This window comes from Cyprinus carpio, chromosome B22 (genome assembly GCF_018340385.1).
Source record: "Cyprinus carpio isolate SPL01 chromosome B22, ASM1834038v1, whole genome shotgun sequence".
NCBI classification, from domain to species: domain Eukaryota; kingdom Metazoa; phylum Chordata; class Actinopteri; order Cypriniformes; family Cyprinidae; genus Cyprinus; species Cyprinus carpio.
Window position 1 is genome coordinate 31,932,417 of NC_056618.1, and position 18,203 is coordinate 31,950,619.

At 33.2% G+C, this 18,203-nt stretch overlaps 1 protein-coding gene across 1 annotated transcript in view; it reads right to left on the reverse strand.

Annotated features, from left to right (window-relative positions):
* Positions 1 to 1,184: 1,184 nt before the first annotated feature.
* The window catches only part of LOC109091386 (E3 ubiquitin-protein ligase RNF123-like), a 121,102-nt gene continuing 104,083 nt past the window's right edge, over positions 1,185 to 18,203 (reverse strand). Inside the window, 2 exon segments of the mRNA XM_042749926.1 lie at positions 1,185 to 2,148; positions 3,548 to 3,633. Of these exon segments, the coding sequence (XP_042605860.1) occupies positions 2,049 to 2,148; positions 3,548 to 3,633 (186 nt within the window). The 3' untranslated portion in view covers positions 1,185 to 2,048.

Consider the following 18,203-nt stretch of genomic DNA (forward strand, 5'->3'; position numbering starts at 1 on the left):
GCAGGCAGAGTCTGAGTGTAACATAATCCATTAACAAAGGATTCTGGGAAAGATAACGCCATGCACACAGCAGCAAAGCACTTAAATCTAGATGTCTGTTGGTGTTCTGTAACAAAAACAGCAGTCTAGGCACTCCTAATGGAACAGACTGAAGGAAAGATCTGGGTATGAAGAAAGCTGAGGCTTGTTTGAGAACATTCACAAACACCACACCATTATAACGACAGATCAAACGTGAAAGCTGTCCGAATGGAGAAATGTAGCAGAGAGCAGAATGAACAAGTGTTGGTGGGAAATCAAAGGATTTCTCTCAAACAGGAATTGTTGTCACTGTCTCACATTGCATTTACGTCTCTGTGTAAACTGTCCATGCTCCAAAACTGTCTTTTTTATCTTGTATGATGCTTTATAAAAATGTAATAAAAGACATTTATTACATATTAGAAGACATGCGCGTGTAACAGCTTTATGTAGATGTGTTTCTTTTTCCTTGGTTTCTTTCATGTAGAAAATCATGTACAACAATCCAAAGTGATTGTAGGTTCTGCTTAGTGTGACACTACATGTTGTCATCTATGTCAAATATGGCTGTCATTATTGAGTATAAAAACATTAGCAAATACAGAGAGTGATGTGAAAAACTGTTTACTAGTACTGAGTTTAACTCTGACTTCCTGATATGATAATATAACCAGAGTTTGTGAGAAGAGAGGATAAGAGAAAGAGATGAGAATAAGAGGAGAAGAGACAAAATAAGAGAAGAGAGAAGAATGAGATGAGAATGAGACAAAAAGAGAAGAGACAAGAATGAGATAAGAAGAGAACAGAAGAGACTAGAATGAGGTGAGAATTAGATGAGAAGAGAATAGAAGACAAGTATGAGAAGAGACAAGAATAAGATGAGAAGACACAAGAAGGAGACAAGATGAGACAAGAATGAGACAAAAAGAGAAGAGACAAGAATGAGAAGAATAGAGAATGAGGTAAGAATTAGGTGAGAATGTAATATGAGACAAGTATGAGAAGAGAAGAGACAAGAATGAGATGAGAAGAGACAATAATAAGACAAGAAAAGAAGAGAAAGAATGAGACAAGAAAAGAAGAGACAAGAATGAGATGAGAAGAGACAAGATTGAGACAAGAATGAGACTAGAAGAGACAAGAATGAGACAAGAAAAGAAGAGACAAGAATGAGACTAGAAGAGACAAGAATTAGATAAGAAAAGAGACAAGAATGAGACAGGAAGAGACGTGAAAAGACAAGAATGAGACGAGAAAATAAGAAAGAGGTGAGATGAAACCATGAGAAGAACACAGAGACTAAACATGTTAATGGGAGAAAATAAGAGACGATGAGAGACAAGAATGTGATAGAAGAATAAGAAAAAAAGGGAAAAAAAACAAGAGAGGAGATGAGACAAAATGGGCAGAGACTAAAAGGTGACAGGAAAATAAAGTAGATTAGAGAGGTAGATATGAGATGAAAAATGAAGATGAGACAAAATGAGAAAATACAAGGTGAAGCAAGAAAAAGATGAAAAAAATGGAGAGAAGAAATGAGAAGACTAAAAAAGATGAGATGAAATGATAGAATAGAAATGAGCAGAGAGGAGATGAAATCAGAAATCAGATGAGAAAAAGAGCCGGGACAAAATGTGAAGTGATTGAGACAGTGGCGAGACACTCTCCATCACTATCAGCAGATCTTCCACATTCAGCTTTTCAGCTGCTCCTTCAGAAGCACCATGAGCATGCAGCTCTAAACAGGATCTCATCCATTCATCAGAAAGACACCTGGGAAGAGCTATTGCCTTGCAAGGCCTTGTTCCATTCGTCAGAGGACAAAATGTTATGATACGCCAGTGCAGATGGGCAATGCTGGCAGAAACAACAGTGACAGAATGGTGACCATACATGGACTGAGTGGAAACAAAGAGTCCAACCTGAATATGTGTGTTTTTGAAGTGAAGTCTTTGGGGAAAGTGTATATAATGTGGATTTTTGAACACCAAATGTGTGTGTGTGAGAGTGTGTGTGTAAAGGGCGCACTAAGAGCTGGCTGGTTTGGTGTAATCATCCACTCCAGTGATAGTGGCCTTGCAGAAGAAGCAGTCCTTGTTATTCATCAAGTGCTGATTGATACAGGCCCTGAAATAAAAGACAAAGTGAGTGAGGGAGCAAGATATCTGTCTGTCAGTGACATTTAATCACTTAAAGAGTGCTGAGTCACGTCAAAGCGAGAGTTATCTGTGCTGCGCTTCACGATATACGTCAAGCGACTCAAAAACAAACCGCCAAGAAAACTGATTTCATTGAGAGCATGGTTTTGATGTATACAAACAGTATTGCGACAACTTCAATGCAGTGCTGAGACCACAGCATTAACAGTGTACAGTACTGGGTAGTAACTGATTACATGTAATCTGGATAATGTAATCAGATTCCAAAAGTTACCCATGTTTGGTAAAATTTCAGTTGCGACGTCAGGTGAACAAAATTCAATGTCAATGTTAATTTGATGTCCAATACCAACGTCAGCTGGTTGTGTAACCAAAATCCAACGTTAAGTTAACGTCAAATCGGCATCAAATATTGACATCAACCCAATTTTCATTCTCAACCAAAATGCAATGTCCAACGACCAAAATCAACAATATTATATTGACGTGCCTGCTGGCTTTAGTACTTGCAGTTAGATTATATTACATTTTAAAGTGCTCATAATCAGATTACACTTTTTATGGATTACATGATTACATATTATTCGCACAATGGCAGTAAATAAACAGCCTGTGTGCGTTAGTAAGAAGTGTGTGATGAATTCTGTACAAGTTGTTTTAACAATTGCGTACTGTATTGTGTATGGCAGTAAATTATTCATCTTTATTTTAATAAAACTACTGCTTACATTTGGAAAGTTTTACAGATTTATGAAAGTGCACACACCAGTCGGAAAATGGAGTGGCCACACAACCTTTTTAAGATTTTAAGTAATATTTTAATAATTTAATGACACATTAACAGAGTTCTCTGATGTTTGTTAATTAAAATATTAATATTTTTTATATAAATATATATTATATTTTGATTGTTTATATTTGAAAGTAGGTTGATAAGTTTTGATTAGTTTATTTTGACATTTTTATGATATAATTAGTTTTTGTGAATTTTTTAATAAATTAGTAATTTGTGAAACCCTGGCATCATGTAATGTTACATGTTATGCCAAATGTAATCTAAAAGTAATCCAAAAGTAGTCAGAATAAATTACTCGATGTTTGTAATCTAATAGATTACATTACAAACTAAAATTTCCATCATGTAATTTGTAATCATTAATGGACTGCAATTTTTAAGTAATATACCCAGCACTGCCAGTGGAATTAATGTATCGCAACAGTGGAAACATGTCCTTAGTATTTCAGGCAGTGTTTATGCTCTATATAAGTAATGGTCATTGAAGCCTTTAATGGCATGGTGTTAATCTCTTAAATGGAAGAGTGAATGGAAGAACGGAGCTGTTGATAGGATGTTGGCAGCAACTCACTTGCAGGATTTGTGGGAGCAGGGCTTGAAGATGGCTGATATGGAGTGTGCATAGCAGATCGGGCAGAGATCGTCCTCGCTGGTCGGCTGTAAAAGAAAAGACTTAAAGGGGTCATATGATGCGATTTCAATTTTTCCTTTCTCTTTGGCGTGTTACAAGCTTTTGGTGCATAAAGAAGATCTGTAAAGTTGCAAAGACTAAAGTCTCAAATCCAAAGATATATTCTTTATAAAAGTTAAGAGTCAACCACGCCTACCTAAAACGCCTCGTTCTAACACGCCCCATTTCTAAGTCATGATGTGGGAAGATTTGCATAGCATTGCCCAAATGTTCACACAAAGAAAGAAATCATTAAATAAATTTGAATAGTACATGCATAAATAAAATTGCATATTTTACAAAGAATTCCTGATTTATATATATATATATATATATATATATATATATAATTTTTTTAAATCATTTTTTTTATCCCAATAAATTAGTGCATAATATCTGATGTGTTCTGTGAAAATTTTAAGTAATAGTTTGGAAAAAGTTCACACCGTGGAACTTTTTGTCCTTTTTTCTCATAGTCGTGCTATCACAGCTAAATTAGCGAATATTTCTTTTTCAATTAATTTATTAAATGACTCATTTTTATCATCATGTACAAACTAAGCAATAAAAAAACACACTTTTCTTATCCTAATTAATTTTGAGTCAGCCTAACAGGCAAACACTTTTTAAGTTAACTATTGGGATGTCTCGTCCCCCTAATGTCTTTATGTTAATAATTTTGTTATTTATGTATTATGTATTATTTGAATTTTTGATAATTTCAATAATTGCCTACTTATAGTATTTTTTGAAGTATTAATTACTGGTATTATTGGGTTTTTAATTTGATAGCATGTACTTTTTGTAATTACCAGCAAGAGAACAGAGCTTGACCACTGACCCCTTTAAATAGGCTGATGGAGCTTCGTTAGTATACAAGCATCTCATTAATATGTAAACCTTATTATTACACAGTCAAAGCAGGAGAGAGTACAGCATGTTAAAGGAATAGTTCACACATATGCAAATTCTGTCATATCCTCTTCCAAAACCCTTTTTGTTTTGGCCACAAAAAAAGACTTAAGCTTTTTATTTGCACTTAAAAAAACAAAAACAAAACAAAAAAAAAAACATTCTGAACATTTTGAAATTTTGACAATTCACAATATTTGACATTCCAAAATCATATGAGCTACTTTAAAGACGATTAAATGGTGCTCTTTTGTCATTTTGTCAGTTATCCCCATTCACTTTAAATGCATGGAAAAGAGTATCTTAAAAAAATTCTGCTAAACAAGATTGTTTCCTAAAATATACATTTTTGAAAATACATATACATGCATATTAAAACACCAAAAACCAGCTTCACAGATATAAAAAATGAATGAAGTGAAACTGATAACTTTGATATATAACGTGATATAGGTTATGTCTGCAAATAGATTCTATTTTTATTCTCTATTCATATGCTATTTACTTATTCATATGTAGGACACTGCACACAAAACATTAAAGCTGTCAAATATTCAACATACATGACATTTAAAAAAGCTGCAAAGAACATTCTGCACGCATCCCAAGGGGACGACACACAAGATAAATTCAAACAAACTAGAACACGTATGCACAAAGACGTCAGAAGATGCATATTCACTTTGGTGACCCCGACGTACTCACTTTTTATATAACATGAGACATAGAAAATTCAATTGATAATTAAATAGATTATTTAAAATAGAAATCAAATCTAAATCCATGAAATTATAATTCTTGAACATCTATTTGCCAAGCAATTAAACAGATTTGTATCTAATCCAAATATCTACAGTTCCTTCTGTCAGTTGGTCTCGTGATTTCCAAGAGACCGAATTCTTAAGCAGCCACAGCAAATGCTGATGAATATTCTCCTTCCATCCTTAAATCTGAGTCACACGAGACTCCCATAATCTCCACTGCTTTTCATCCCAAGGCTTTCCTCTGCAGGGAAGGGAGGGAACATGGCTGCAAGTGTTAATTGAGTTCTTTGTACTGATTTCATGGGGAGTGTGGATGAAAGCCTGCAGTGACAGAAGAGCAGCCAGGCCTCCATCCCCTGTCAACCAGCCTCACTCCATACACCGCAGAATATGACAACCTTATATTTTCATGCTAATGCATTTTTCTTATTCGCCCAAAATCCTAATAACATTTTCCAAAGTTTCACTTTATATTGGTGATAGACCAGTATCATTAATCGATTTTTTTCACCACCCCTACTGGCCAGATCAGTTATTAAAGCCATTATTTAACTATTTTAAATAATAAGTAAAACAACATGTCAAATGACTAAATAATCTAAATTATGCTTTTGTTATACAAGTACTCAAACCTTCCTTCCACAACTCTGTGAGCCCTGTACAATTGTTGCATTTTTTGCATGGACAGTCCTTGACCGACCTGTATGTAATGAGGCCAAGGGTGCAGAGGACAAGCTAAAGTTATTGAGATCCTTTTAATATGAATACTTTAGCTGCTCCATCTACATTGATTAAAAAACAGAATGGGAGGCATAAAGCAGCCCTTCAGTTAATTTTAAAGGCATTGCACTGACGCAAGCAATTTTGGAGAGTAAACCATCAATATATCCTTAGTTAAACCAGATAGCCGGCCTATTGGGTTCTTCACCCGTTTTTCATGCGGTTCTTTGACTTGAACGGGGCCTTTTGTTTTTGTGTCAGGTCTTCCCCAATGTCCTTCCATTCTCAAAGTCAAACTTTGTTCAAGGGGAATGATTGGGTTTCTGTTTGGTCTCTAAGCTGAGATAAAGGAAATACAAGCCCCTTAAAATCTCATTCACTCCCTCCTAAGTCCATCTCTTCTGAGCTATTACCTTCAGCTCTTGTGTCTGAGTCATGACGGAAGATATCCACTATCCCAAGGTAATTTGCAGGGGCAGACAGTGACCTTGACTGGCTCAGTTCACTCTGGTTCATGGCGGCCTGATAAAAACGCTGGTGTGTTTAACTCCAATGCATATGGTTACTCTAGTCAGTGAGCGCAAATTAACAGAGAAATCAGTCAACCTCAAGACTGGGGCTGTGACTTAAAGGAATAGTTCATCCAAAAGTTAAAAATTGACTGACAATTTACTCACCCTCAGGTCATCCAAGTGTTGTCGATGATTACTAATCCAAGAGTTTCAATTGAGGGTGAAACATTTCCCCATGCAGATTTATCTCATGTTCAAGTTGGTCAGGCAAATTTGATGCGTTGACCAACGAAAAGCTGCTTGATTTAAAAGTGATTTCTGTGAGGCTAAGGTCTACAAGAAAGTGAATTTACAACCTAATTTACTTATGTAATGTAATCCAAGTAAAACTGGATATTCAGTAAAAGAGAGAGAGAAAAAACAACAACAACAACAATGAAGGATTTGCGATTAATTTGATCAAACTTAATTGTTTCAGTTGTGACAAAGAAGCCTTGGTGACATCAGACAAAAAGGAAACTTCAATTTCCAGTAGCAGAATTTCAGGTACATTAGTACTACAGTACCCACAATCCTTTAAATGAAACCCACCAATCAGAATGAGTATCACAGACACTGAGTATTACCAGGGTGATTTTGGGATATTTTCAGAATACAGTATTTATATTTTATATTATATTTTCTATAAAGTAGATATACACATTTTTGAATAATATTCACTGATTAATGTACTTGTGTATCCATTTCCCCTTTAAAAATGAAGTTGCCTATAAACCTGTATTGCTACAGTAAATGGATTTTAGAATTATAACCAGCAGAGATCAACATGAGCTGATGGCTCAATCCATTCATTGCCTCCGGTCATATATCCCTCTCCATTCAGAGCCAATGTGCTGAGGAGGCAAGATGCTGTACTGTACTGATTAGATATGTTGCCCTAAGACCTGAAACGCAGAGCCTACTGGTCGCCATGCGGGACACCACTGCATTAATGTAAATGAGTCAATATCAGTTATCAATAACAGTTTTCAGTGAGTAAATATGTTATGGTGTTGGGTTGCGCTGTAAAATATAATTAGTTTTAATGTCTAGAATCAGTTGTTTATTTCTTATGAAAACACAGTTAAAATGTTCCAAACTTCCTTACATTATGAAGATTCTGTGTGTGATTTATAGTAGCATCGAGTCATTCATTTATCCATTCGCCAGTTTTCTTTTTCTTTGTTTTTCTTTCTTTCTCTTTCTTCCTTTCTTTCTTTCTTTCATGGATGTCACATTTACTCTTTTCTTTACTTTTCTTTTGAAATGTATATTCAATCATTTTGAGTAATTTGGCCCTCCATATGTTTTCCCAGAATGTTCAACAAGTTATTAATTTAGATTTAACTTATTTTTCTAATGGTTTATTTAGGCATGCGATCAGCATTGCATTGATTTTATTATATATAAAAGAAGTTTTTGTTGTTTATAAACATTTTAAATATCTTTTAAATAATAAAAAAACAACAACATGGATTTTGACATTTATTTTATTATTTTATTTTATATCAAGAATGAAGCAATGGATGTATAAAAAAAAATAGTATGTTTTCAAATAATATTGATAGTTTCAATAAAAATATTGACACTAAAATAACACTTTATTATTATTATTTAGAATGTTTCACTCATTACAACACCTGCTTCATTTCTGACAGAGAAATAAATTAATAAATAAAATAATATATATAATTAATTAATAAATAAGTAAGTATGTAATTTATTATTAGAAATGTTGTGATGTTATTTATGATTTGTTATACTGTATAAGTTTTTAATTAAATTTTATCCAGGGAACCAATGTGCCATTTGAAATCAATTAAATTAGGAAATTTTGCTTTGCTGTTTCGTTGCAATGTATGAGGGAGATATGTACAAGTCCCATCTCAGCTGCTGCACCAGTAACGTGTGTAACTGCAGGGCGTCCCGCCGCGGGAGAGGCATGTCACCTGGGAGCACTGACAAATGACCTTCATATTCTGACAGGCCCCCATCGACATGTGTGGGGCTGATATTTCAGAGAGAACTGAACACTGATGTTTCCTGACCATTTACTGTTGTGCTTTTTTTCTCTCTCTCTAAGCAAGAACACAGTGTATACTTTCATGTATGCAACATACAATTCTGGAGCAGACAGAGGCGATTTATAGTAATTTATAGGTTTGTTTACAGATGCCTCATAACAATACATCACATCATATTTCATAGAGATGCACATTTAAGATTTAGGGCTGTACTAAATGAGATGACTGGTAAAAAAAAAGATGTTCCCAGAAAAAAAATGCTGAATTATTCATGTCCAAGCAGATTGTTGTCTCTACCTTTTCGTAATACCGATGAGATCCTGAAACTGGTTTAAGCGAGGGCTCTAATTATTGCATAGGCAACAACAGAACATTTTTTTTGGGCCAGATGTGTCTGTGCTTTTCTGTCAACTATAAAAATATCTTGAACAGTCAGTCGTATCAACACAGATACTCACACAGATTCAATGATAGAAGCACTGAAAATAGGTCAAGTGTGGAAAGACGAGCAGCATACAGATAAGTTTTCAAATCCAGCTGAATTATAAAATGTGGAATACTTGAAAGATTTATAGAGAAAATTTTCTCACTCATGATATGGTGAATCTTAAATTTTAAATAACTTTTTTATTTAGTAGTCTAAGTTTAAATTTCATTATATGGTGTGGTCTTTTTTGTATTTAGATTTATATTTAGCTTTAATTTATTTTGTATTTTAGTTTTAGTATTTTATTTAAAATGCATATTTGTTTTTTCAGCTTTATTTTACTGGTACACTGGTACTTGAGTAATTGTGCTTCATTATATCCATTATAAAGTATTATTTTGGGGAAATGTATTATTTTAAGTACAAATATTTAATTTAAATTTAACTTTAAGTTTTAGCAATATTATTATGTGTTTTTGTAATTTTTATTAGTTTGTTTTATATTTAAATTCACAAGTTTTAATTATAATATACATTGAAATAAATAGTTTTATTCAACTGGAATAAATAATTTTATTTAAATTTTAGTTATAATAATTAAAGTACTTTAAACTCATTATTTCAGTTAAATACCAAGGCAACATTCCTAAGTTTTACATATATATTATAGCTTTATTTCAATTTATAATAATAATTATAATTATTATTATTATTATTATTTAATTTTTAGTTTTATTTTATTTAAAAAAACACTGGTACTTGAATAATTGTGCTTCATTACAAAAGTTTACTGGAGATCAATTTAAACTAAATACTTAAAAAAAAGGTTTGACACTATTCATTCTGGACAAACCTATAGTCATTTGTCATTATGAAGATGCAACTTGTGTTAACAACCATCACTGAAGACTTTTTTTTTCATCATTCATATTTAGCATTTTATCATTATATCATTTCATTTTTTAGCCACAAATATTAGTTGTTAATTTTTCTGTTCATGTTAATTAATTTAATTAGTTTATGAAAATGTTACTTTTAACTTATGTGTCAATAGTTTTCATCTTATTTTTATCTTTAATATACAATACTAACCCTGCTGCTGTCCAGTCTCATCCTTTTCATTCTTATGTAACACCCAGGCTGGCAGCTTCTAGAATATAAAATAAATAAATAAATAAATAAAATCCTCTCTGGACTTTCGGGTCACCAAGAAATGTCAATCTCAGCTCACTTTAAAGCCGGCTGGAGACTCGCGGAGAGAGAGGAGGCCGTACTTTTGCTGTGGGAGTGAAAATTGTAGCTCTCTTCACAGTTAAAGTGCCCAGAAAAAGCGGCAGGTAATTGCAGCGAGCTTTCCTGAGGAGAATTAGCTCGAAGTGCTGTCAAAAATGCCACAACTCCATCCTGAGTTATCAAACTTCATTTTTCCTGAAGTGAAAATAACTGTGTTTCTTGCGGGAATACCGGCGTTCAGCTAAACGTCTTGTCCGTGCAGGAACGGATTACACTGCGGTGAGTCGCACCGATGGAGATTTGTCAAAAACGTGTAGGAGTTGATTTCCCAACTGAAAGCCAGAAGATTCAGAAAACTGTAATATTCCTCTTCCACTCTGCTGTATCATTAGTTTGTTTTTTATTTTATTTCATTTTTTTATTTTTGAGCAAACAGATTTCCTAAGCTCATGTCTTCATGAAAGCTGAAATCTAGGACAAGGCTCAGAGAGGAAATCAATTCGGCAACTTCAAAGCACTTCAAGTATCTTAGAAGTGACCTCTGGTCAGGCTTCCGCAGTAACTACAGAGAATATAGAGAGCAAACTTGGTTTTTTGATGACAATTTGGCTGAATACTGACATGTTTTCCTTCCTGAAACAGTATAAATATGCTGGCCTGCCACTAGCACCACAGAAATAATCATACAAACAGCTGGCTGCAAGAAAATAAGAAATTAAACTAGATTTCTCCAAAATGTGAATGTTTCACACTATTTGTACTTTACTCTGGTATAGTAATTAACCCTAGGTAATCAACATCTCACAATGCACCAATTAAGAATTAAAACAAAACAAAAAACATTAAATTCATAGACTTTGAACTGTGAACTTTGAACTTTTTATTTATTATTTTTATTTATTTACTTAGAATTGTAGTTTTGGTTCCTTGTGTTTTCATTTTAATTTCAATTTTGCATCCTGTTGGCTTCCTCAGCTCAAATACAATTCAAATTGAGGAAATGAATTAAAGGCTTTCTTAATTCACCGCCATATATCCCTAACTGTCCACTGTAAACCATGGGTAAGCACTCTTTCCTACATCTTCAGAGATTGATAAGATTGATTGCAGCATGCAGTGAGCGCACAACCTGATTGCTTGAGCAAATGTCGTACAGTATGTAAAACTGCTATGCTTGCCTTATAAATAATGTCAAAAGTGTTAAGAGTTTTGCAAACTTTTGCAAATCCAGTGATCAGTTTTCTCAAAAGAGCACATTGTATCAACCTGGTATCTTTTAAACAAGATTTTGTTTCCAGGCAAACTACTTGCAAAAATGGTTTCTCAGTGCAAAAACATACATTTGAATGTCTAACGAAGACTTCGCAAGAGTTTCGCAAACTTTTGCAAATCCAGTGATTAGTTCTTCCTCAAAATAGCACATTGTATCAACCTGGTATCTTATAAACATGATTTTTCAGACACACTAGTTGCAAAATTGGTTTCTCAGTGCAAAAAATATATATCTAAGTGTCTATTGAAGACTTCGCAAGAGTTTTGAAAACTTTTGCAAATCCAGTGATTAGTTCTTTCTCCAAAGAGCACACTGTACACATTGTATCTTTTAATCAAGATTTTGTGTCCAGGCAAACTTATTGCAACAACTTTCTAAAGTGCAAAAACATACATTTGAATGTCTAATGAAGACTTTGCAAGGGTTTCGCAAACTTTTGCAAATCCAGTGATTAGTTCTTCCATTTCTAACTACTTACATTTTCTTTACTCAGTGAAAAAAAAAAAGAATAAGAAAAAAAAATAAACTTTTCTTCTTCGTTACCCACAATTTATTTTATTTATTTCAAAATATTTTATAATAGTCAGTGCTATTTCTATTTTCAACATTCCTACCTGTGGAAAGCAAACAGAATCTGTTGTTTTTGTACATTTTATGTAATCATGCCAAAAGTAATCTATCAAACAATAAGCAAAAGACCGTAACAATAAAGCATATTACTCATATTACTCATATTAAGTCGAGTGGTCAAGCACATTTTCAGCATTTTAAAAAGCCCTAGTTCAAGTAAAGTATGTCATATTGTGTAAATCTGCCGGATCCTCCACAATTTAGGATTTAGACAAGAACCTGCATTGTTTAGCGCAACATTTTTTGGCCATGTTGGCACCACTATAACACTATTTCTAATAAATTCCCTCTGGTGTGTCATCAAATAAACCAATGCCTTTTTTGGGGGCAGTGTTGTTACTGATAACTAAGACAAAATATTTTTAAAAGTATATTTGAAAGCAGAAATAAAAGTGAATACTACATGAAATATCACTTTAAATAATACAACTAAAAACTAAAATTAAAATGAACAGCTGAAATATAAACAAATGCTAAAACGGAATATTAATAAATACTATAATATTATAGAAATAATACTAAAACAACACTACACTGGAGCATGTTACAACCAACCAAGCTCATAAGCACATAACCATGTCTTGGAGATGTTCTATGTTTCGACTCGTTTAGCAATGAGAAAAGGGGAACAAATACAGAGGGGCTGTTAATGATCATCTCTGAGTGCAGATGAGAGCTTTGCTCACTTGGTTGGAGGCAAGAGCTGCTCATGGCTAGAAAAAAAATGACTGGTAATCAGACACCACTTTACAGAGAATATGTGTGGAGTGCCCAACACACACACATGGATCAGATTGTTGCAGCACAAAAGACAGGCCACACGCTTTGTTACTCTAGACGTCAGAGGCAAGGTGCACTTGGCAGAGAAGTGTAAACAAATGTCATTGAGTGTGGAAACAAACACCCGCACGAATACACGCGCTCAATGAGCTAACTTCTGTTCTGGAAAAGATGCTTAAGACTCAAAACATACACTATGCAAAGCTTCAAGCACAATTTTCATGTTTGTAATCACTAATAATGTTTTTTTTTTTTTTTTTTTGTATAAGTTTACTTTTCTTTTGGTATGGCTTAGCTATTTTATTTATAAAACCCATCCCTTTTAGTATCTAGCCTATTTTATTTTTCATATGTTACCTCTCATATTATTGTCATTTTAATTTGAATTTGAGTTTAATTTGGTTGTTTTAGCTTTGAATATGGTTCATGCATTAAGTATCAGTGAAAAAAAGTTTTGTATATTTATTAATTAATGTAGGTTTGTGTTTTTTTTGTTAATTTGCTGTTTTTTTTTTTTTTGTTTTTTTTGGTTGTTTGATTTTTTAATTTGTTAATTGTTGATTTGTTGATTTATTCAACTTGCAATGTTAAACATGCATTTATGCAAAAATCTACATAAATAAGTAGCAACATTAAATTGTTTAGTCTCTACCATTATAATAAACATATTAACTCCATCTTTTTCTCACCCTCAACAAATTAAATAACTGAAGGTCACAACAGCTGAACATCTACACAGAAACCACGGTCACAATTAAGAAAGCTTGATATATAGAGTCGCAATGTATTAACTTTTAATCAAGGGTTGAATATAAGTAGTATTTTTATTTATTTTAATAGTTATGTATTATTGGATTTTATAAGATGATACAAATGGACATTGATTGTATTGGATTAGGGTCATCACTCAAAACCTCAAGGGGAGCAATAGCAATAATATATCTGTTTATTAAAGTTCTGCATTGTGACATGAAAACAAATCATGCTGCCACAAGGCATATCATAACGCAACAAGAAAATCATATTTTTGTTTAAATTGTGGCCAGATGATAAATATGTAAAACCATGCTGTTCTGTTCCCTCAGCGTTAACCAGACACGGCAATGTGATTTTCATTCATAAATGGGTTTGCATGTACATCTGCCACCAGATGATCCGGTGACTGGGTTTATTGGAAAATACTGTATGTTGTCAGCTTCAGTTTAACCCTTAAGACACATGAGAGGCTGAAATTATAACATAGTAAATTAAGAATATTTCTTAAAACAAATGTGGTTGATTTGATTTTATCTCTATTAATTAACATTATGTTAATTTATTAAAGTATTAGTGAAAAGAAAAAAGAAAGTATTTTTAGCAGATCAAACATAAAAAGCAACTGTATACAGTACATACTTAGCAGAAAATTACCCAAATATCTTATAAGATTCACCAAATGTGAATAAATATTTGGGTAATCTGAGACTCACACTACCTCATGATTGCATCTGTAATTTGGTGCAATTCTCCATCTGTAGTGTAATGACAGAAAACTGACAATAATTATGGCAGTGATTCTCTGAAGCACAAATATGTTTTGGAATATCATTCACATGATGCAGCTCTGACAGAAAATATAGTGTCAGACACGCTGCAGGTCTGCTCCAGGAAAATAAATGACAAGAGACGGTTTTAGAAGTAAACAGTGAAATCAACACGTTAATCTCGGAGGTAAAATGTGAAAATGTACACCTTGTGGTGCAAATTAAAAGTGACTGCTGCAATACCAACAGGTTTATTCCTCATCATTCCTGCATCTACTTGCAGTTTTAGTTTATTATTTATAGTACATTACATATAAAAAAAATCATATTTCCATAATAGTAATAATAATAAAAATTATTAAAGGTATAGTTCACCCACCCAAAAATTAAAATTTTGTCATCATTTACTCACCCTCATGGTCCAAAAGAGTATACGTTATAAATTCTGTTGAATCAAACAAATATTTTCTTGCTGAAGCTACTTTTTTGTAAAGTCTATTTGATGCTTTACACAACAATGACTTTAAATGATCTCTTGGGAGTTATTTCTCAGTCAAATTTGATGTTGTTGTGATTTGTTTGTTTTTATTTATTTTTATTAATATCATGTTAATTTATTTGATTTAGATTAGTTTTCGTTTACCAGTACTGTAATTATAATCACTTTGTTCACCACACAACAAACAAACACAAAACAAACAAACATGCAACAAAAAAGGAAAAAAAAATAAAATAAAAAAAACAATCTGAAATGTTCACACAACATGAAAACCAAAAAAAGCAAGAAAGCAGCCAGTAAAACAAAGCAAAACAACAAAAAAGTAAAAAAAAGCAAACAGTAATCAATTAAACAAAAAACAAACAAACAAAAAGACAATTTGAAATAAATGCTGACAACATGACAAACAAAACAAAAAAATCAAGCAAGCAAAAAGTAAAACAAAGCAAAAAATATGCAAAACAACAAAAAGCAATTTAAGTGAATTTTGTTGTTGACAATTGTTTTTGTCTATAAACAAACAAACAAAAAAAATGTGAATAAATGTTATGTTCATGACAAAATCTTGGCTGTCCAGATAAATTCAACTATACAAGAAAACAAATGTCCTTGGTAGAATTATATGTCATGCCAGCTGCCAATATTCACTAATATATGCTATTTTAACATGATTATCAAAAGGTTATATGGCTGTTATAGAAAATAAACATGCTTATTACTTGTGCTGTTGCAATGCAGCAGACTGCACAACTCAATTTAACGCAGAGGCAAATTATCTGTTTAAATTGAATTTTATATTGTGTTGTGATGTGGTTGTTCTGCTGCTGCTGCTGTTGATGTTGTTTTTATGAGAGATGAGAATAGACGATCATATTTCTCTGCAGAGGGGAAGCTCTCGGGGATAGAGCTTCACTTTCTGCTGTCTAATGCTGCGGTGGATGGGGCTAGATGAGAGTAGCGGCTGTGGAAAGACCTGCATTAACGTTATGCCACAGAAACCTCAGGGAACTTCGTGATTCCACTTCAGAAAATCACTAACAGGCTTTTATTGCCACCCACCGACATGCTGTTAAAAGCTACAGCAGGATTTACTGCTTAATCTGCTTGAAGGACCATAAAGTAGTCGTTTACTGTACAATGCAATGGTGACACTGAAGCTGTCCTTGTCTTCCATTGGTTCAGGTAGATCCATCGCAAATTAAAAGAAGAGTTCAAGATGGAGGAGGACGGAGAAGAAGGCCAGATTGATTTTTTTTTTTTTAAAGATGATACCATGCTTCATTTTTGTGAATGAAACAAGCCTTTTAATGGACACTTGGTTCAATATGTTGTAAGTTCCTAGGTTGTATTTAATTTTCAAAACCATGTTATACTGAACACTGAAAATTTGTTGATTTTGTGTGTCCTTTGCTGATGAAGCTTTTATATTTTTATATTATATATATATATTTTTTAATGTATGCGATTGTTCGTAAAACCATTCTTGTGTAATTTGTTGCATTAATTACAGAGCCCCTAAGAGAAAATGATGAAAACATCACTAGGTGCAAGGAAAAATATATTTTAACGCTTCTGTTTTCCTTTGCAAAAGAGTTGCGTTCTCCTTTATTGTTCCCCCCCAAGAAATGTTGCGCTCTCTCGTACAAGTACTGCATTCTCCTGAGGAACTTCACGTTTTCTCGCAAAAAATTATTGTGTTCTCCCAAAAGTATTGCACTCCCCCAAGTAATGTCGTGTTTTTGTATGATAATATTGTTTTTGACAGAAATTTGGCACCAAAAGTACTTCATTCCCCCGAGAAACTTTGTTCTCTCACAAAAAGTATTGTTCTCATGAGAAACTTTGCATTTTCTCGCAATAATGTATTGCGTTCCCCCAAGTAACTTTGCATTCTCTCACAAAAAAAAAATAAAAATAAAAAAGATCACTCACCAAGATACTCACCATTATCGAGCAAAAGTTTTGCATATCCCAAAATGATTGCATTCCATCGAGAAACTGTTTTCTTACAAAGCATTGGCGTTTTCTCTGGCAAAAGTATTGTGTTGCCTCAAGAAACATTGCATTCTCTTGCGAAAGTATTACATTCTCCCAACAAACTTTGTTCTCTCGCAAAATATTTGCATTCCGTCTCAAAAGTATTGCATTTTCCCAAAAGCAATGTGTTCTCCCAAGAAACGTTGCGTTTTCTCACCGAAATTCACCTGAGAAACTTTGCATTTTCTCGCACTCCCTCAAGTAATGTTGCATTCTCTAAAGAAACTATATATATATAGTTCCAAAAGTATTGCATTCTTCCAAGAAATGTTGTTGTGTTCTCTCATGAAAATATTCGTTCTCCAAAAAACTTGCCGTTCTCTCACAAAAGTTTTGCCTTGCCACAAGTTTGTTCTCTCACAAACCATTTGCATTTTCTCGCAAAAGTAATATGTTCTCCCATGAAACATTGAATTCTCTTTGATCTCTATTTGAGAAACTTTGAACTCTTGCAAAAGTTTTGCATTCTCCCAAAACTTTACATTCTTTTGCCATTTTTTTTTTTTTTTACCAGCATTTTTACTTTAAGCTCAACCAGTCCTTGCATCATTCACAAAAGTTTGCCATCTTGTCTTATTTGCGCAATGTTTGAATTCTATATGTTTACATCCTTTATTAATACACACCATACTTCATCAAAATTTTATCAAACAAACAAAATGAATAAATAAACCAACTATTGAGTGTTTTTTGCAATTGTCTAAACATTTGAATTATTATTGCATATTTGCTTGTTGCACATTAACATATTTACAGGTAACTGTACTCCTATGGTCACAAGCACTTATTATATAATTACATAATGATGATTATTAGTAGATTTTCATGGCAAAACAAGACAAAAATACTGCAAATAGCACTGGAATTGTTTAGAATAGCTGTTGAAAAATCTGTTATTTTGGACTGCTATAATCAGAAAAAAAAGTCACGTGAAGTCCTTCATGGACTACCACACTCATTAGTGCACATTATCAGAATCAGATAAATAATATTTTTATTAGTGTGAGCTTACATTATACTGGAATATTTACATTTTTAAATATCAAATGTTAACTTTGGCAGGATTTCTCAAGTCGTAAGTTGACCAAATCATTTTAACGGTTCATGATGCAGCAGACACCATGTTGTTGTCCATCAGTGGCAGAGTGTAACTCTAGTCATGGTGTGATGGAGAGGCTGGTTGT